This window comes from Astyanax mexicanus, chromosome 8 (assembly GCF_023375975.1).
Source record: "Astyanax mexicanus isolate ESR-SI-001 chromosome 8, AstMex3_surface, whole genome shotgun sequence".
NCBI lineage: Eukaryota > Metazoa > Chordata > Actinopteri > Characiformes > Acestrorhamphidae > Astyanax > Astyanax mexicanus.
In genome coordinates, this window is record NC_064415.1 from 49,838,208 (window position 1) to 49,858,849 (window position 20,642).

Sequence of the window (20,642 nt, forward strand, 5' to 3'; positions counted from 1 at the left end):
ATCAGGCTGAGACCGCACCGTCTGGCATTACCGAAACCGGTAGCGGCTGAGCAGTTAGTCCGTGATATGGCAAGTGCGGGCGTTATTGAGCCTTCGAGCAGCCCGTGGTCGGCCCCGTTGGTACTTGCAAAAAAGAAGGACGGGAACTGGCGTTTTTGTGTTGATTATCGCCGACTTAACGCCGTCACGAAGCTCGACTCTTATCCGCTTCCCAGGATCGACGATACGCTAGATCAGCTATCGGGCTCAGCCTGGTTCAGCTCGCTAGATTTGAGGAGTGGGTATTGGCAGGTGTGTGCGCCGCCAAGAAAGGCCCCGCGAGGGCGCCCCGCGCCCCACTTCACCCCTATCAGTGCGGCGGCCCGATGGAGCGGGTGGCCGTGGATGTGTTGGGCCCCTTCCCGGTGACGGACTCTGGGAACCGCTATGTCTTAGTGGCGATGGACTATTTTACGAAGTGGCCGGAGGCCTACGCGGTGCCGGACCAAGGGGCGGTCACTACTGCGGATGTCCTGGTGCGGGAGTTCTTCTGCAGATTCGGGGTTCCGGAGGAGCTGCATAGCGACCAGGGGAGGAACTTCGAGTCGGAGGTCATGGCGGAGGTCTGCCGCATCTTGGGCATACATAAGACCAGGACGATGCCCCTTCATCCACAGAGTGACGGGCTGGTGGAGTGTTTTAATCGCACGCTGGCAGCGCAGTTGGACATGGTGTCGAGCAAGGGCCAGCGTGACTGGGACAAACATCTACCAGTCGTGCTGCTGGCCTGCCGCTCGGCCGTGCAGGAGACGACAGGATTCACGCCGGCCCTGCTTATGTTTGGTCGCGAGCTGAGGACGCCGGTGGCTCTGGCTTTCGGGGCGCCTCCTGATGGGGGCGAGCACGCCACGGACGCGCCCACTTTCGTTTCGCATCTTCTGTCCTCACTGGATTTAGCGCACGGGCTCGCGCGCTCGAACCAGTCTGCTGCCGGACGGAAGCAGAAACGCGCGTATGATACGCGCTGCTTTGGGGAGCCTTTATCTGTGGGGGCGAGGGTTTGGCTGTACAAACCTCAGCGTAAGAAGGGACTGTGCCCGAAGCTTCAGTCGGCATGGGTGGGTCCGTGCTTGGTGCTGTCCAGGCTTGGGGAGGTGGTGTACAGGATCCGGTGGGGCAGGCGCAGAATGATTGTGCACCGGGACAGGCTGGCCCCATATAGGCCGAAACTGCTGGACACTGGGGACGGCGGTGCAGAACCTGCCGGCCCTGCACCTGAGCCTGACCAGAACTCTGACTCTGTGGAACCACTGGCGGGTGGCGCTTTGCCCGGCCCCTCCAGGCTGCCGCGGGTGAGGAGGCCGCCCGCCCGTCTTCAGGACTTTGTGTGTGACTGATTGTAAAAAAAAAAAAAAAAAGTGTTTTGTTGTTCATGGAGTTATTGTTGGGTTTGTGGGGTCGCCCACAAACCCAAAAAAAATATTTTGAAATGGCTGTTTCCAGGCCTGGATAAATTTTGGAAAAATAAAAATAACCTGAAAGGTGGGGAAAAAAGTCATGGATATTTTTTTCTACAAATCTTTGTGTTTCTGTTTATTGATGGAGAAAATCTATTTTGAGCTAACAAATATGTCATCTTAGAGTTAATTTGGTTATTTAGTCCTACACAATGGAGCTCTCAGGATCTGACACACATTTTATTATTAAAGTTTGTGTGTCAGCATTTTTAAAAGATTCATTTTAGGCCTACTATAATCAATTTTGGTTATAGTTTTAGTTGCTTTTTGATTTTATTGTCCATGTCTGCACTGATGTTTTGGTCATGAAAAATCGTATGCATAAAAAATTTGTCTTGAAGACATGGAAAAGTAAAAAAAAAAAATCATGGAAATGTGTTGGTTAAAAGGTGTATGAAACCTGCAAGCTGCTTTTTTATTTTCTCATTTACTGCTCTTCACCGGTCAGACCTCTTAATTTTTTTCTTCACTTTAGTCCAATGTTAAGGTGAGTTAAGGTGTTGTTGCCATGTGGGTCAGCCAGACGTCTTCTTGTAGCAGTTTTCTCCAGTTTCCAAAAGTCTTTTGAGGGTTTAGGAAACAGTACTCAACACTCACTGGCTTCATCTATAATTTCTCTTAAAGACTTATACTTTACATTGTTAAGAGAGAGTTGACCCTTAAAGGCCATGGCAATTTACTGCAAACATTTGTACACTTGATTTTGTACCCTTTCACCAATTAAAAAGCTTGTGTTCTTGTATAAATCATTTTGGGGCTGATGTGGAATTGCTGTAGCTTTTCTTTTATAAGAGGTATCTGCTGAGTAATAGAAGATCTGAAAACATTAAAACACTCCTTAGGATAAAAAAAAAGATTTTCACTCCCACTTACAGATGTTTTTATGCCTGCTAGCTGCTTATCTTTTAGAGGATTTTATTATTGAACGTAAAACATTTATCAGTCATCAGAGGTTTCTCATTACATTGGGAAAACTGATTTTGTGACCAAGATGGGGCGATGTGTATTGGAATATAAACAGTCTAACCTCTGTTTCAGGTGGGACATGAACCTCTTCCACCCACTCTAGGCCGGAATTTGTTTGGCAGACAGGTGTATCAGCTTCCAGGCCTATTTGCTTATGGTAAGATTTTGCATACTGTTTTGTGCAACTTCTTTTTATTTCCATGTAATCAGTTTGATTGTACAGCCTGCTAATTTCCTGCTGCAGGTGTGTTGTTTTGCATAGTGATCTACAAAGATACATTTGTATGCATTGTTAATATAGGACTGTTGTTGCCTTTCTATAGATTTGTTTGTTGATTAAAGCTTAAGGCTGTAGTAGCAGTTGCAGGACATGCTGGTTATTCTTGAATTCGGTCTTTTACCTTGAGCTACTCCAGTCAGACAAAAGCAAAATGTCTGATTTAATGCTCACAGCATGGTTTACTTGTTAGATTTAGGCTTAATCTGATAAAAGCTTTTGGTCCAGATCATTATTGGCTCAGACTCTTTGGACATGTAATCCCGTTGGACTAAACTAAAGCGCATATAGCGATTTTGCTACAGTAGGGATGCTCAATTACATTAAAGTCATATTGGAATTGATACATGCTTTAAAATGATTGGCATCAAATATGTCCCTGATATTTCACAATGAACTCAATGCTTGGACTAGTGGAGCCGGTTGCACCTGCTGTGCATAAGTTTGAAGGTTTTCTAAACAAAAACAGGATGCGCTGCTCAAACTAGTTTATATGTAGAGCTTTTTTTTAGACTATTTAAACCTATCCCAAAGTACTTAAAATCATTGGCCAAGTAAATAATTTACCTCCAGGTGTATTTATGGTGGTGGTTTAAATTTGCAGAAATTGCAGAACTAATTCCGTGGTTTTGTTTTGTCAGAAACTGTTATGTTACATTTTATTGTTGCTGGATAAGCGGAGACAGTTCTCATGGGTTTGTTGAACACCTGAAGTAAATTTTTTGAGCTTACTTGTAAACTAAAACTAATACCGACTTGTGTGATCAATGCATGCTAATTGGCTAATATGTTTTTTTTTTAATTAGTATATACTGTCTTGTATTCTTGGCTGTTAAATTAAAAGTGGGACTCTTCATATACTTATTGATATCAGCAACATCCTACAATTTTTATATTGGTGTGTTCCTTTAGGGATAGCTGCTGTCTTGACATATATATAGTATAGGACACAAGCCATCAAAGTGACAGGTTGACCTTTATTTGACCCCGCCCCCAACCCCCCCCCCCCACCCCCCCAAACCCCCCCCCCCCCCCAACACCTGTTCAATCAATCAATCAAAGATAATGATTAATAGTGTTTATGTGTAATAGAATATTTTCCCGCTCTTTTTTAAAATGTATGGCTGATAGTTTCCCATCCTCCCAGCTGTTCAGGCCCTCCATATTCTGATAATCAATCAATCAAGAATAATGATTAATATTGTTTATGTGTAAGAGAATATTTTCCCGCTCTTTTTGAAAATGTATGGCTGATAGTTTCCCATCCTCCCAGCTGTTCAGGCCCTCCATATTCTGATAATCAATCAATCAAGAATAATAATTAATAGTGTTTATGTGTAAGAGGATATTTTCCCGCTCTTTTTGAAAATGTATGGCTGATAGTTTCCCATCCTCCCAGCTGTTCAGGCCCTCCATATTCTGATAATCAATCAATCAAGAATAATAATTAATAGTGTTTATGTGTAAGAGGATATTTTCCCGCTCTTTTTGAAAATGTATGGCTGATAGTTTCCCATCCTCCCAGCTGTTCAGGCCCTCCATATTCTGATAATCAATCAATCAAGAATAATAATTAATAGTGTTTATGTGTAAGAGGATATTTTCCCGCTCTTTTTGAAAATGTATGGCTGATAGTTTCCCATCCTCCCAGCTGTTCAGACCCCCCATATCCAGATAATCAATCAATCAAGAATAATGATTAATATTGTTTATGTGTAAGAGAATATTTTCCTGCTCTTTTGGAAAATGTATGGCTGATAGTTTCCCATCCTCCCACCTGTTCAGACCCCCCATATCCAGATAATCAATCAATCAAGAATAATGATTAATAGTGTGTAAAAGAGAATATTTTCCTGCATGAGAATACTTTTACCCACAGCCAAACCTGCTCGGAGGCCCCACACACACACACACACACACACACACACACACACACACACAGGCACGTACACGCGCACAGACATACACACACACACACAGTCACGGTCCTGCTCACACACCCGCCAGCCCCCCTTAACCAAACATTCAGTCTCTTGACTTCACACACACACACACACACACACAGTGAGACATGTTCAGACACAAAATTATTTTATTTATCCGAGCAACCAATAAGGAATAATTACGTGTAGATACGTGTACATACGTAATATAACCACGCCCTTTATTCAATAAAAGCAGAGAGGTTACGGTACTCTACCAAACATTCAACAGGCGGTGGTGTTTCTAACGTTACACGGGTAAGAGTTTATAAGATATTGTTTAATTCAATTTATATATTTTATAAAACTATATCATTAAATAATTATTGTTTTATTTGATTTATTCCTTAGCAAAAGATCGCAAAACATGGATGCTCTTACGAACGCACCAAGAAAGCGTTTTTCTTTTATACCCAGATCGGAAATCGCAGAGTCTGAAAAAATGCGTGCTTGGCCGCTATCAGACGGTCGATTCTTTGGATTCTGTCTCCACAAAGATGTGTACCATGTTACTCTGTTTACCGGACCAACAGAGATGTTTGAAGATGCGACATGTCGAATCACTTTTCAAATAGGAGATTGGGAGTGTTTCACAAAACACTGTGAAGGATTGGTAGGAGTTATGAACTCTAGAACCGTATCGCATACAGAGTCTGAGACTTGCTATATTTCAATAGCCCCGTGCGAGTCATCAGAACTCTGTTACGGACTAAAAATCTCCAGGATTGACGGTTCAGTCGTTACTATCATGTCTATGGAAGAAGTACGCTTTGAGCCATCAAACAGTGATCAGAGTCGAACCGCCAACTCCTTCATAAAGCTAAAGTGGAATGATTGGAAAGAGAACATGAGAGAATGTTGCATAATCGTCAAACAATTGATTAAGGATGTGTATAACATTAAGAGACTGGAGAAACTTAAGATGAGACTGAATGATTATTTTGATTCTCTCACCGACAATCCTTTCGCAGAGTATCCTAAACGTGAAATCACCATTGTGTATGTCACAGCGGAAGATCGCAAGATTTCAAACATAGCCGACACCATGCATGTCGTGCATCATCAAGCAAAATAATGATGTTATGTAGAAACTTTGTTAGTGTTTACACGTGTTTAAGAGTTATTTAATTAGTAAATTAAAAATAAATGCATAAAAATACTATTCCCATACCGGGAGTCGAACCCGGGCCGCCCGGATGAAAGCCAGGAATCCTTACCGCTAGACCATATGGGGTTTCATGAAAGAGGTATGTGAAATGTATGTGAAAGAGCCTGGGGCGGAGTCCAAACGTAAGCAACGCCTACCATACTATCTAACTAATAAATTAAGACCGTCTCTATCTACGAGTCATACTTGTTCTATACACGCTGCTGTGTCGGGGGTAATCCGCTGTTGAAATGACTCAAGAACTCTTAAACCTGTACTCGTACTCTCCGGTCATGGAGGGTCTTACCCCAGGATCAACCAAACCGGGTACATCGGATGAAATCGACGGATGTATCGGAACGACCATGCTCTCCATCATCCGCGCTGTCACCGGGGATCTGCTGGACAAAATCATTGAAAAGGATCTGAGAGAGCATTGCAACGGATGCGCCACCGATCACCCGAGTCAGCGACAACATTCGTGTCTGTATGATCCTGAAGACTTCTATCTGCACATCAACGCTAAAAGACTTTTGACAAAGTTGTTTAGACCTTGGTTGAAATACACCTTGGCCAGAGCTCTAAAGTTGTGCGGTATCTCACATGTACCGTCTCTGGAAAAAATCCAAGCAGCGGCTGAAACTACAGTGTGCCAACTGCGAGACGAACCTGACTTCAAGACGGCTCTGAGAGACATTAAGCATAAAACTGCGTCTATCTACAACGATACGGTGATCGAGGACATTGTTGAGTACTGGGATTTCCACAGTTCTCTGGAATCATCCGAAACGGCGCTCACATGGGTAACATCGTCTCTTCCATCCAAGCTTTCACCCATAGCCGAATAAAAGTTCGGATAACGGCTCTACTCTGCTTAAAGTTTAAGTTTTTAATGTGTATTCATACCTATATAACCGACGCATGTGTTTTGAAAATGATAGTTAAGAAACATGTTCATGTTGAAAAAACTGTAAACTGTTTGATATCTTTTTTTAATGAAAAACAAAATAATGTAAATGTGTATCATTTAACGAGGCTTTTGAGTTTGTAGTAATAAAAGCTGATTACATTCTTATTCTCTGTCCATTATTGGTGAGACCTAGCACAATGACTGAGGGCTTGTTGAAAAAGATTTATTATGACCCCTCCAACCCTGGGTCTTACGGAGGGGTTGAGAGTTTACAAAGGGCAATTTTTGAGAAAAAAGGATCGAGAGCGAATATTAAAGATGTTAAAATCTGGCTGTCTGCGCAGGACGCGTATACTCTTCACAAACCTGTTTTAGGAAAATTTAAAACAAACAGAGTGTTTGTGAAAAACATGGATGAACAATGGCAAGCCGATTTAGTGGATATGTCAAACTTGTCAAAGGATAACAAAGATATGAAATTTATGTTAACGTGTATAGATATTTTATCTAAATACGCTTGGGTACGCGTATTGCGAAACAAGACGGGCGTTGAGGTGACCGACGCTTTTAATTCTATTCTTAAGGAAGGGCGTGTTCCTAAAAAATTGCAAACGGATCAAGGAAAAGAATTTTTCAACAAAAATTTTCAAGGATTAATGAAAAAGCACAACATCGTTCACTTTGCTACGGGTACGGGTCAGAAAGCATCTGTTTGTGAAAGGTTTAATAGGACCTTGAGGAATAAAATGTGGAAATACTTTACAGCGGTTAATACGAGAAAGTACATCGATGTAGTTCAGGAATTGGTTCACTCGTACAATCATAACTACCACAGCAGCATCAAAATGAAACCTGTCGAGGTTGATGAAACAAACTCCTTCAAAGTTTTTAAAACCTTGTACGGACTGTTTCCTTCGAGAGTTAAAAAACTACGCTTCAAGTTTAAGATCGGTGACGTTGTCAGGATTTCGCGACTAAAAGCACATTTTGAAAAGGGTTATGAACAAAACTATACGGATGAATATTTTACAATTTCCGAAAGGATTCCGAGAGATCCTCCGGTATATAAACTACACGATGCCGACGGTGAAGAAATAACGGGTACGTTTTACGAACCGGAACTGCAAAAAATTATAGTCGGAAAAGACAAATCCTTTAAAATAGAAAAAATATTACAAGAAAGGATGCAAAATAGGAAAAAAATGTGTTTAGTGAAATGGGTGGGGTGGCCGGATAAATTCAACTCGTGGATCCCGGCCAAAGACATTGTGAACATAGTCAAAGAATAAGTAGATTCGTTTGTAATGACCGATTATCATAAACAACGCATCATGGAAGAGAACGGTTTCTTTGTGACTCTCCCCAGCAACTCTTCCAATCACGTGTATCCCAACAATAAGATTTCGTGTTACACAACTAAATTTGCAAAGCCCATAGAGTTGACGGGCGATTGGGAGGTGGCTCTCGCTGAAGTGCAATACCCCCACACGTGGTACTCTTTGAAGGATCGCGAAACCGTCTTTTTTGTCCGCTACGACGATGGATTAAATCAAGAATTGTATAGCTGTCATATGAGTGAAGGGTATTACGGTGACATAGAACAAGTGGTTCGTGAAATGAATGCGACTTTAGAAAAATTAGCTTTAGACCTAACTATTGTTTATAATGCTCAGACCAACAAAATCCGCATGGAAACCAAAAAACCGTATTCGTTGAGCGTTTCCAACGGGAGATTAGGCTATATGATAGGTATGGATGACGCTACGGACCTCACTCAGAGTAACCCTGAAGCGCCCTATCTGGCCGATATTCATGCAGGATTTTACACCATGTTTGTTTATTCAGACATTATTCATCATCAAAGGGTCGGCGATAGTTTTGTACCGCTACTGAGATGCGTACATATAAGCGGGAAAAACAATGAAATTGTCACAATAACTTATGACAAGCCGCATTACGTACCTGTGAGCAAGAGTCTTATCAACGATTTAGTTATAGAGGTAAAATCCGATCAGAACAAACATATTCGTTTTCTCTACGGAAAATTTGTTGCTAAACTTCATTTTAGACCCGCAAAGCATTCCTTTCGTGTTTGAACAATGATTGGTGAAAGGTACGTAGACCCTCAGATCTATGTGGACTATTATAAGCATCAAGCAGGCAACGGTCTTCCGGGGTACTATGGCTCCCCGGTGATGTACGGCTCGGGCTTAGGAGGGATCTTCAAATCACTCTTTAGAATGGCGGTACCAATTTTAAAAAGAGGAATAACGATTGCTAAACCTCATTTAAAAACCGCTGCAAAAAGTATCGTAAGCGACGTGGTAAGCAACGTCGTAAAATCTAAATCGCAAAAACAAGAGGGTGACGGTCTCGCGGCATTTGCCTACAAGAACTTTAGGAGACCTCCGGGAATGCGTAAAACGAATGGGAATAAAAAACGCAAGACGTCTGTGAAAAAGATCATATTGAAAAAACACAAACGGAGGAGCAACAAGCGCTCTCCCTCAGTCTTGGATAAACGAAGAAAGGTGAACATTTTCTAAAACCATGGCTTTACTTCACAGACTTTCAACCGAATGTACCAAGTCCGAATTAGATTTATTTACAGTGCCGTACACGCAGACTAGCGTCGAAAAGTATACTTACGTCGAAATCCCTCCTCTTTCGGCTCTGACCGATGACGGACCCTTGGAGTTTTACGTGGCAGGAAATGGTGAAGACTACCTAGATCTGAACAACACTTTTTTACACCTGAGATGTAAAATCACAAATTCTGACGGTACAGACTTGGCTAACGATTCAAAGGTGGGTGTAATAAACTATCCTATAGCGTCTCTTTTTTCACAAGTAGACGTCATGCTGGGAGATCGACTCATCAGCCAGTCGAGTAATACCTACCCCTACAGGGCAATAATGGAATTGCTTCTTAACTATAGCAAACATACCTTGGATACACAATTCACCGCAGGATTATTTTACAAAGACTCGTACGGCCACATGGACGCGACCGATCCTCAAGGACGTAACAACGGCTTCAAAATCAGGTCTTCTTACAGCCAAGAAAGTAGAATCTTTGACTTAATAGGTCATATCCACTCCGATATATTTTTTCAAGAAAAACTTTTACTGAACGGAGTCGACTTGAAAATTAAGATGATTCGAAGTAAGGACGAATTTTGCATGATGAAAGAAGGAGCCAGGGATTACACACTTAAAATACTAACGGCTTCTCTGTACGTAAAAAAAGTCTCCGTTTCCCCGGCTGTCAAGATGGGGCATGCGCAGGCTTTACTTAACGCTACGGCTAAATACCCGCTTGAAAGAGTGTGTATGAAGACTTTTAGCCTACCTGTGGGGAGTCGCGTATGCACCCAAGAGAATTTATTCCTCGGACCTCTCCCTAAAACGGTTATAATTGGTATGATTGATAATGACGCATTTATCGGTGCATATGATAAAAATCCTTTTAACTTTAAACATAATGATGCAGAGTTTATTGCTTTGTACGTCGACGGCGTTCAGCACCCTGCAAAACCGTTTCAACCTAATTTTCAAAGCGGTAATGCCGTCCGCGAATTTCATTCGTTGGTTTTAGCTTCGGGGAAAAATCTAAAGGATCAAGCTTTGGCTATAAACCGCCAGGATTATTCTCAAGGATACACCCTTTTAGCTTTTAACCTGAGCCCGGATGATTGCGGACAACATCTATCTTTGATAAAGTCGGGAAATATGAGGTTGGAACTCAGATTCAGAAACCCTCTACCGAGAACGGTAAATCTAATTGTATACGCCAGCTTCGACTCTATGCTGGAAATCAATAATCGACGAAACGTCCTCATCGATTATCAGTAATTATGGACACCAGAGAACTTTCCGAGCTGATGAAAAGTTATCCTCCTGCGAAAAAGATATTCTACGGTGTGTTTCCTTGCGATGAACTACCCGAGAATAAGGTGGAACGCGCTCCGGCATTTTTCATCGTAAACACTCACCCCAGCTACATGCCCGGAGAACACTGGTTGGCCATATGTCTCAACGATGACGCCTCGGGAGAATTTTTTGATTCGTACGGAAATCCGCCAAACTCTGAACTCTTTCATGATTCTATTCATTCTTTTTTTAAAAAGAACTGTTGTGAAATAAAACACAACTCAAAACAAGTTCAAAGGAGTGACTCGACTTACTGCGGGCAACACTGCGTATTCTTTTTGTGTCACAGAGCTAGAGGCTATTCTTTTAATCAAATTATGTCTATGTATACGGATGATTTGAAAAGAAACGATGATATGGTTAAATCTTTTGTAAAAAATATTTATCCCAGAGTGAATAAAAAACAATTTGTGAAATGTGTTCAGTGCATAAACTAGAGTGTAGTGTGAAATAACGACTCTGTAGATGTAAAACATGTTAAAGTATATACATTTAATGAAATAAAGAATAACAAATATTTACATTGTATCATCATCATCATTTATAACATTTTTAAAGACATGCACGATTAAAAACTTATCCAAGGTGTTGAGGTAAAACGAGGAGACTTGAAAACAGGCTCAAGAGTGTCAATGCTAGAGTCAGAGTCATCGCTCTTAGAAGTTGAGCTTGGTGAGTACAAAGGATCGCCTCTTTTAATGTCCGATATCTTACGTCGAACGCCGACGTTAGGTATAGTTGAAAAGGGAATATTCAATCCGGCTACAGTTTTTAACATCTCGATCCACCCCAAAGGTCTGCGATCATCCGACACTTTTTGAGGGGCCGTGAGGTTTTTAATCAAATCCAATACGTGTGAACCCCTGATCGTCCTTCCTTTGAAAATGAATTCACCTTTATCATTCCAGGAAGCTACGTCGCTAGATTTGGATATTTTTTCCATGATGAAAGAAGCATTTTTTCTGTTTCTTGCCGGAATGTTTCCGATTACTTCTTTGACAATTACGTCTTCGGACGCACCGCGATCCACATCGGTCTCCGGTATTGTTTTATTGTTAGAGTCTACGGGCAGGGACAGAGTTAATTGAGCCGTTTCCTCATCTCCTTGTTTGACGATGTTTAGGAATCTTTGCAAGACCGAGGCATAAAGTTTGGCCTTTTCGTAAGGCATCAAATCAGACCTATTCAGAATATGTCTCATGGTAGCATCCAGATCATTTTCCACCGTCTGTCTAACATTAGGTTTTCCGCTCGACGCAGAATTAATCTTATCAAGTTGCTGCTGAGGTACCAGATACATTTTCACAGCGTTTTCCATGCTATTTCTGACGGGCCGCTATTAAGCTGCTGATGAAGGGTACCGCGACGCTTAGCAAAGGTAGAAGAAAACCTCCGGATTGATTAATAGTATTTCTTTTAACCTTTACAGATTTTCTTTTATCGGCAAAAAGTTTAATCGCTTTTTTCTGTCTTTTCAGTCGAGCGTACTGTTGAGCCGTTAAAGGAATGCGTCCTCTCAGTAGATTTAATGCTATTTCACAAATGGCTAGTACGAGGTCTGTGGGAGCTTGACGCAGTATAAGTTTCCTTTCTCGAGGCGATGCCTGATGTAGCGATTTCAAAACCTGATAATTTCTCTTTAACCGATCGGACATTATGCGAAAACCTTTTTCTTCGGTACGTACACCGCAGGAACCTCCTGTAAAAACAAACCCGATCTGAGTCTAAGATCTTCTGGCGTTGAAGCTTTCAAGTCTACTAATAAATACCCATAGGGTCTAGAGGTAGCATCTTGAAAGCATTCTAAAAAGTACTTGCTGTTACGGGGGTACATCTGACGCGCCAACACGTTGATCTGTAGCTTATCTCTAGGATTTTTAAAAAGCACCATGTAATTGGTATTTAAATTTATAGTTCTGCTACTTCTCCCTTGAAAAAACAAATTTTGAACCAAATAGATCACGCTGAGGTTTCTATGGTGGGTATATTTTGTAAAAGCCTTTTCTACTTCCTCACTCTTGCTAGCGGACTCCATCAAATCATCAATCACCAACAAGTTTGTTTTGTGCGGAGGGAAAAGTTCATCGTCGCACAATGATTCGGGTATACCTTGAACAAAATAAATGTTTAGTTTGTCCATCAACTCGTCGTAGAGGGGTTGCCAGCAAGTGTAACACCATACAATCCGGTCCGGAATTTTAGACATTGAGTCCGTACAATTTTCAAGTAACATTTTGATGAAAAAAGATTTTCCGCTATTGCTGGGTCCACAAACTATACAAGAAAAAGGAAGTTGAAGTCTAGCATCGAACGAGTTAGGTACGGCCATTATTTTTTCAGCAAAGTAAATGTTTAATATCCGTAAGGAATTGTGGCGCTATCCGGTAATAGAACGCGTTTATCGTACACTACTCGGAAACGTTTAGTTTGTGATTTGTTTTTCAAGTGAAAACCTCTTTTATCTCTGACGATTTGATTGTTGGACGTCATAATTTCGTCGGTACAGTCGGGGCTTTTCACACTTTTGTCAACCAGATCTATCAAAGAGCTCAGATTCACAATTTTGGCGTTGGTATAGTTTAACGTTATACCCTTTACCTTCATTACAGTCTTCCCATAACGAGTTCGATAACCGTAGGACTTTGGTCCAGAGCTGACAAATTCCACAATATGATCTCCGTGATCCAATTCACTCGTTAACTCGCCTAAGTAATCGCCTAGGGGGGGCATCCAATCGCCATCTTTACTTTTGAAAATGACAGAGTCTGTATCCGTATAGAGACATCTTTGTTGCAGACCATCTATCAGCTTGTACAGCTCGAGTCTAGCGTAAGCGGTAGTGAATATTCCGATAAACACGTTAGCTTTACTCGGTTTGATGAATCTGGTGTCTGCGTAACGCCACTGAACCAGCGCCATCTGACGGTTCGGAAAAGAAAAGTGACTGACGTCGTACGTGTCCGAGAACATGAACTCTAGAAATTGGTTGGGATCGCTGATTAGACAAGTATTAATCCTATCAGACCTCTGACACATCTTACCCCACAAAGAATTCAACGCCAACTTTGCCACAGATCTCTTGGCCTGGTTAACCTCTATGCGAGACGGATCGAGTTCTATGCCTTCGTTTTCCTTGTACCTTTTAACGTATTCTTTTTGATCAGATTCGTCCTTTACCCAAGACGGGTAACCTGAGCTCTCCTGTTTTGTCTTGAGAAACCTGTTGATGTATCCGGCAAACAAATCATGCGTCTGTTTAGGAAAGTGCCAGATTTCGAAAACTTTCAACACTCTGTAGCCTTTTTCGAGAGCCTTCATAACCTCCACGCTACACCAACTACCCGTAAGAGCCCTCTCCTCGTCAGCATGTTTACAACATTGCTGCTGTTGTAACTCGGCACACACCCTACACAGAGGGAACAAAAGCTTGTTTTTCACCCTATAAGGGAGAACGGGGGCCCAAAGGCCCCTAGGGGGTAAAATTTTTATTCTGAAGAGGCCGAAATAATTTTCCAACGGTTCAAAATCGCGGAAAATGATGGTTGGGTGACCTACGGGGTAGTTTTTTGTCTTGTTTACGTAGGGGTATAACGATGTAAAATCGTAATAATCGATTCTCTCTCCGGGCTGAGCTACGTAATGTAAATGTAACGCGTTTGTACGGCCGCCAAAAAGAGCTTGTCTCGGTTTCAAACGCTCGGGAAAGTCAAAACGTTTGAGAAACGCTATTACGTCCTGATCTGTCCTTTTCATTTCGTTCCACTCGTGTTCCCAGATTGTTGTAACGTGCATATTGTAGATGTTTTGCAAATTCTTAATTTTTTGCAAAGAGTGTTGTTTAACATCTTCGAAGGTTTGTCCAATTTTACTTAGAGGGTGACGCGCGTTTGCAGGGAAACATTTATCACATCCGTGAAAAAAGCATCCTAAGAACTCGAAAGCATTTTGCGTGTGGCCGTCGGTAAAATAACCGTCTAAAAAATATTGACCCATTTGAACTTCACCTTCGTTGAGAGCGTGTCGAATCGGAATTTTCCCTCTGTCTGAGAGGTACTCGAGCCATTGAATAGCAGAGTTTGAGAACGACTTCTGTCTGCTGATATAATCATCATGCGGTGGTATAGCCAAGGTATTGTCCGTCAGAAAATGTGTTCTAAAGATTTTCAAACAGACGCTGGCTATGGTGATGCATTTGAAAGGATCTACACCCGTACCGCTCATTATCTGCTCCCTGAATGCTAAACACCCCTTTCTGAGAATGTGAACGTCATTCACGCAATAATCGGCCAACTCTTTTCTGAGGTCAAACACCTTGCCAGACAGAGTATTGTACCATTCAAAAAACTCTTGTCTCTCTTTATCCATCATGGTGTCTACACCGTAATATTTGGCTGCCGGGTATGGGCCGATGTAATTCTGGTTTTCAAGAGTGTTCCAGAAATGAGGAAAATAACCCTTTTTTTCATTCTTGAATCCCATAGCCTTGGGAATCGCGCTCAGCTTCATAGGGAGAAAAGAGAGACTGTCTATGAATCTCTGTCTGAACTCGACATCTTCAAAGCACAATATTTTACCACCTTGCGCTATGATGTCGGGGTTGATCCCCTCTCGGACCAAATGATTCAATAAAATGTACGAATCGTAACTTCTAGCGTTGTGCGCCAAGAACGTGTAGCCTTTGTATTTCTTTCTACGGTAGCGTTTAAAAAACGCTGAAACACAATCGGGTCCTTCAGCCGTCCAAACTTTACCCTTAAAAGTACTGCAACATATAAAATTTGCGATGTGATTTCCTGACTCTTGATTGGTTTCAAAATCGTAAAAAATGTACTTTTTGTTGTTCTTTTCCTTTTCTAGAGGCGTTATAAAACATTCGTGTTCAAATTCAGGGTTTACTTTAGCACCGCATTGACGGCATAGGTTTGCGCGACAACTGTGTTTGCTGGTCCCTTTTCTACCGTGCTGCACGGTGTTACACTGTGCACAGTAGAATCTAGTTTCACACAAATTTTTACCAGAGTCGTCTTTGACCTTGTGCTTTTCGTAACAATACGGTGTTCTACATAACCTCAAACAGTCTTGACATTGCACCGTATTTTTAGGAAGCTTGGGACAATCGTTATCCTGACAAACGTTGCATCTGTACTCGCATTTATGATGATTCTCATCGTTATACCCCGCGTAGCAGTGAGAACAAACGTACCCGGTACCCAGCACAGCCTTAAGGTTTTTAACACCGTAGTAATGGTTTTCATGCAGGAATAGGAACAATGTTTTTTCGTGAGGTATCGTACTGTTTTGGAAAAACGAGTACCCTTTTTTGACAGCATCCCTGTACATCACTACGATTTTACAATCGAGTAACTTTTCAAACAATGAAATGTCGGCAAAGCTAACGGCGTCATTTTCAGACATCCCTACATCGGCTTGTAACCGTTTTGCAATGTGCTCTACTTGGTAATCGTTTAGGTCTGGATTCAGTAGTTTGGAAACACATAGGGCGAAACAGAGGTTGTCTTTATTTTGAAAATCAAACAGATGTTTCAATTTGTTCCGAACAATTTCTGAATTGAACATTTGTGAGAACTTAACGCGCGCGCCTCCGCGCGGCGGGTGTACAATTCGAATCACAATTTGTAGAGTTTCGTCGGAAAGAATTTCAAATTTGCTCTGCATGCTTTGTTCAATCATTGTTACAATATCATTAGGGTTTATGACTCCGTCGATTACTTCAACGCTCGCTGAAACGTTGAGCGAATCTCCTTGAATTTCCACATATACTGAATCCTTCGGACCAATATAACCATTTGCTACCTCGACGGTTTGGTTAAAAACTTCCATCACATAGTTGTAAAATTCATCGAAAGATTCAACGTTTCCCAATGAGGAAAAGTTTAGAGGCCGTCTAATTTCTGTGGTGTTGAATCTGTCTATCCTGTTTACATGTATATCCTGCGGTATTTCACCTTCTACACCATATCCTATCTGATCCTGTACATTCTCGTTATTGTGAACTGTTACACTGAAAGCTTGATTAGACCCAGATGACAAAGTGTGTGAATGTTGATTTTCATTATCCGCTTCATTCCGAAGTCTATCTAAACTTTGGTTTAGATTGTGAAACAAATCAACCATCGGCTCTTGCGTTACATTTTGAGCCGTTGTTACAGACTGTTCCGTAACATTATTGCGATCGGGCGTTAAAGCTAAACTTTCGTTAAGCCGATTAACAGCGTCTAATAGAGAAGGATTACATTCATTCCGAAGTCTATCTAAACTTTGGTTTAGATTGTGAAACAAATCTATGTTTGACTCTTGCGTTACATTTTGAGGCGTTGTTACAGACTGTTCCGTAACATTATTGAGGTCGGGCGTTAAAGCTAAACTTTCGTTAAGCCGATTAACAGCGTCTATTACTGAAGGATTACATTCATTCCGAAGTCTATCTAAACTTTGGTTTAACTGATGGAAATGGTCATGCTGTAAGTTGAGTGTAAGTTCTGTATCTGATACACATTCACAAGTTAAATGATCGGATGTGATGGGGACATATTCAGATTCCTGTCTGATTTTACACCTCTTGGCTTCAATATTAAAACAATTATCACACCTTTTCCTAGACATGGTGTTTATTGAGTAGGGTAGTACATTGATTCATATAAAGGCTCACACGTTTCTTACACAATGCATGAACATGCTTACTTTGAACTCTTGACCCGTGTGTTTTCACGCGCATGAGTTTCTTGAACGTCAAAGACACAGACTTGTGAAGGTGGCGTAGATCGCGTAGATCGTCCCTCAGATCATCATTGGCGTTAACATCGGAATCTAAAACACACATAGATAACAATATATTACGTTTCATCACTAATGTGTTTTCACATACACGTATGGGCAAGTTTAATTATAAGACATATTTACCGGAAAGCGTGTCATTATGGCTGTACTGATAACCTTTCGCAGGGGATTGTTGATCAGATTCACGATCTATTCATTGAAACATTGAATAAGATAATTTACAATATTATATACGCACACAATATATACAAAATATAATAATGAGACAAAAAGTTTCTTACTAGGGATTGTTGGAGAGTAGGATGGAGAGTTCAGGATTACATCTAAAAATAAATAATATTATTGATTAAAATACTGTGTGTGTGTGTGTGTGTGTGTGTGTGAGCAGATCATGCTGGCGACTGAGTAGGGGAGGGGTGTGTGTGTGTATGTGTGTGTGTGTGAGCAGATCATGCTGGCGACTGAGTAGGGGAGGGGTGTGTGTGTGTATGTGTGTGTGTGAGCAGATCATGCTGGCGACTGAGTAGGGGAGGGGTGTGTGTGTGTATGTGTGTGTGTGAGCAGATCATGCTGGCGACTGAGTAGGGGAGGGGTGTGTGTGTATGTGTGTGTGAGCAGATCATGCTGGCGACTGAGTAGGGGAGGGGTGTGTGTGTGTGTGTGTACAATATTTAGAAAAAAATTAAAATCTTCTGCTCACTGTATGGAGATTGATTACCGTTATTGGCATACGCAGGAGAATCACACCCTGTTCAAACAAACAGAAAATACACAGGTTTAATAAATGATAGATAATAACATATATATTTTGTATTACTTAAATATTGATAAAAATGTTTCACTTACCTGGAATTGTGGAGCTGTTGGGTGGAGTATCAGTGATGTAAATGGGACTGCTGCTTCTTGTTTCAGCAGTCAGTTCTAAAATAATTAAATCATTACATACTTAGAACAGAGAATATAGAAAATAAAATGTGTGTGTGAATGTGTGTACAATAATTAGAAAAATATATATTTTTCTCACCGTATGGAGTTGGAGGTTTTTGGATATAATTGACCCCTGGTGTTTCGTTGCATTGATAGTTGCTGAACGTTGAATTATTACATAACTCTACAAAAAATAAATAAATAAATAAATAAAAATAATAATAATAATAATAATAATAATAATAATAATAATAATAATAATAATAATTAAATAAAATAATTTATTAATATTTTTTAAAAAAAAAGCATCATTTTCAGTATTACACCAATAGTATAAATTACACCAATAGTATAAAACATAACTTATCACATTATTTCTAAAAATTCATCATGATAAAAATTACTCACATTAAAAACATTTCTGAATGTTACCTATTTTAAAAGAATAGAACGAAACATTACTATAATATAATTTGGTTTAAAAACATTGTATTATATTTGACATTCTAATTACGTTCTACAACATTCTAAATAACCATACTATATTAACATCAGTATGAATAATAATAAAAATATTTATATTCAATCCAGACCAAAAGCAAACTTACCAGACTCCATTATCTTCCAACGAAAGAGATTCTTGAGCTCTGAAAATGTTTGTGACCGTATGAACAAAAGTCCGTGTTTATATACATTGAGTAGCACATGCGAGTCTTGAGTAAGAAATCACTAATTGGTCACGCAGCTGTCCTGGAAGATCAGAAACACAATACAGCAGGCCGTGGTACAAATCTTGCCGCTGACACAGACTCAAACACTAAGATACACTGCACTCTAAACTATTCAGTTTTTACTGATGATAACGCATTCAGAAGCTCAGAAATTCTGTATCAGATTTAATGTTTTTCAACGATGCTCTCAATGAACATACGGTCTATTATTGCAAAGTACGTCTGCATTGCGTTGAAGTCATCATTTTGTAATTCAATTTTACATTCCTGTTCAAAAAAATTGTTTTGTTTTAATAAACTTGTAACTTCGTGAACAATTGTAAGTCTGGCATTGTACGATTTGGCATTTAAATACGGATATAGATTGAATGAACGCAACATTGTTCCGGTTTGTATATAGGGTGTCCATGTTAAATTAAATTTCTCATGGTAATCCGGTTTACAGTAACAATTTCTGTAAATGAGATAGGTGTTAAAAACTGAACAATGTCTTGAGAAGCTATGCCATTCCTCTCCATTAAGAGTTATCAAAACGGTCGCATCCTCAAATCTTACTGTTGGACCGATACACAGAGTGACGCATTTCATATCATCGTGGAAACGAAATCCAAAGAATCGACCGTCTGATAGCGGCCATACATGATTCTTTTCAGACCCTGCGATTTCCTTTCTTGGGGCGTTTGTAAGAGCATCCATGTTTTGCGATCTTTTGCTAAGGAATAAATCAAATAAAACAATAATTATTTAATGATATAGTTTTATAAAATATATAAATTGAATTAAACAATATCTTATAAACTCTTACCCGTGTAACGTTAGAAACACCACCGCCTGTTGAATGTTTGGTAGAGTACCGTAACCTCTCTGCTTTTATTGAATAAAGGGCGTGGTTATATTACGTATGTACACGTATCTACACGTAATTATTCCTTATTGGTTGCTCGGATAAATAAAATAATTTTGTGTCTGAACATGTCTCACTGTGTGTGTGTGTGTGTGTGTGTGAAGTCAAGAGACTGAATGTTTGGTTAAGGGGGGCTGGCGGGTGTGTGAGCAGGACCGTGACTGTGTGTGTGTGTGTATGTCTGTGCGCGTGTACGTGCCTGTGTGTGTGTGTGTGTGTGTGTGTGTGTGTGTGTGTGTGTGTGTGTGTGGGGCCTCCGAGCAGGTTTGGCTGTGGGTAAAAGTATTCTCATGCAGGAAAATATTCTCTTTTACACACTATTAATCATTATTCTTGATTGATTGATTATCTGGATATGGGGGGTCTGAACAGGTGGGAGGATGGGAAACTATCAGCCATACATTTTCAAAAAGAGCGGGAAAATATTCTCTTACACATAAACACTATTAATCATTATTCTTGATTGATTGATTATCAGAATATGGAGGGCCTGAACAGCTGGGAGGATGGGAAACTATCAGCCATACATTTTCAAAAAGAGCGGGAAAATATTCTCTTACACATAAACAAT

At 40.5% G+C, this 20,642-nt stretch overlaps 2 protein-coding genes and 1 non-coding gene across 6 annotated transcripts in view; 1 reads left to right on the top strand and 2 right to left on the bottom strand.

Moving 5' to 3' along the window:
* LOC125803866 (mitochondrial carrier homolog 2-like) overlaps nt 1–20,642 on the top strand; it is a 32,646-nt gene that overhangs the window by 6,711 nt on the left and 5,293 nt on the right. Inside the window, exon 2 of the mRNA XM_049482430.1 lies at nt 2,535–2,619. Within this exon, the coding sequence (XP_049338387.1) occupies nt 2,535–2,619 (85 nt within the window). The remainder of the gene's footprint in view (nt 1–2,534; nt 2,620–20,642) is intronic.
* trnae-uuc (transfer RNA glutamic acid (anticodon UUC)) lies at nt 5,884–5,955 on the bottom strand. The gene has a single exon. It is a non-coding gene; the product is annotated as a tRNA-Glu (tRNA).
* On the bottom strand, nt 11,185–19,108 carry LOC125803858 (uncharacterized). 4 transcript variants are annotated; one of them, XM_049482341.1, is made up of 8 exons: nt 19,045–19,108; nt 18,845–18,868; nt 18,534–18,620; nt 18,356–18,430; nt 18,210–18,257; nt 17,791–17,832; nt 17,633–17,698; nt 11,185–17,539 (listed from the first exon to the last, which is right to left on the bottom strand). In XM_049482341.1, exon 8 carries the CDS (start codon nt 17,333–17,335, stop codon nt 13,064–13,066), a length of 4,272 nt encoding a protein of 1,423 aa, XP_049338298.1. In that variant the 5' UTR covers nt 17,336–17,539; nt 17,633–17,698; nt 17,791–17,832; nt 18,210–18,257; nt 18,356–18,430; nt 18,534–18,620; nt 18,845–18,868; nt 19,045–19,108; the 3' UTR covers nt 11,185–13,063. The 4 variants fall into 4 exon arrangements, with proteins under 4 accessions (XP_049338298.1, XP_049338300.1, XP_049338299.1 ...); XM_049482343.1 differs by lacking the exon at nt 18,845–18,868 and having other exon boundaries at nt 18,228–18,257; nt 19,045–19,102; XM_049482342.1 differs by lacking the exon at nt 18,845–18,868 and having other exon boundaries at nt 19,045–19,102.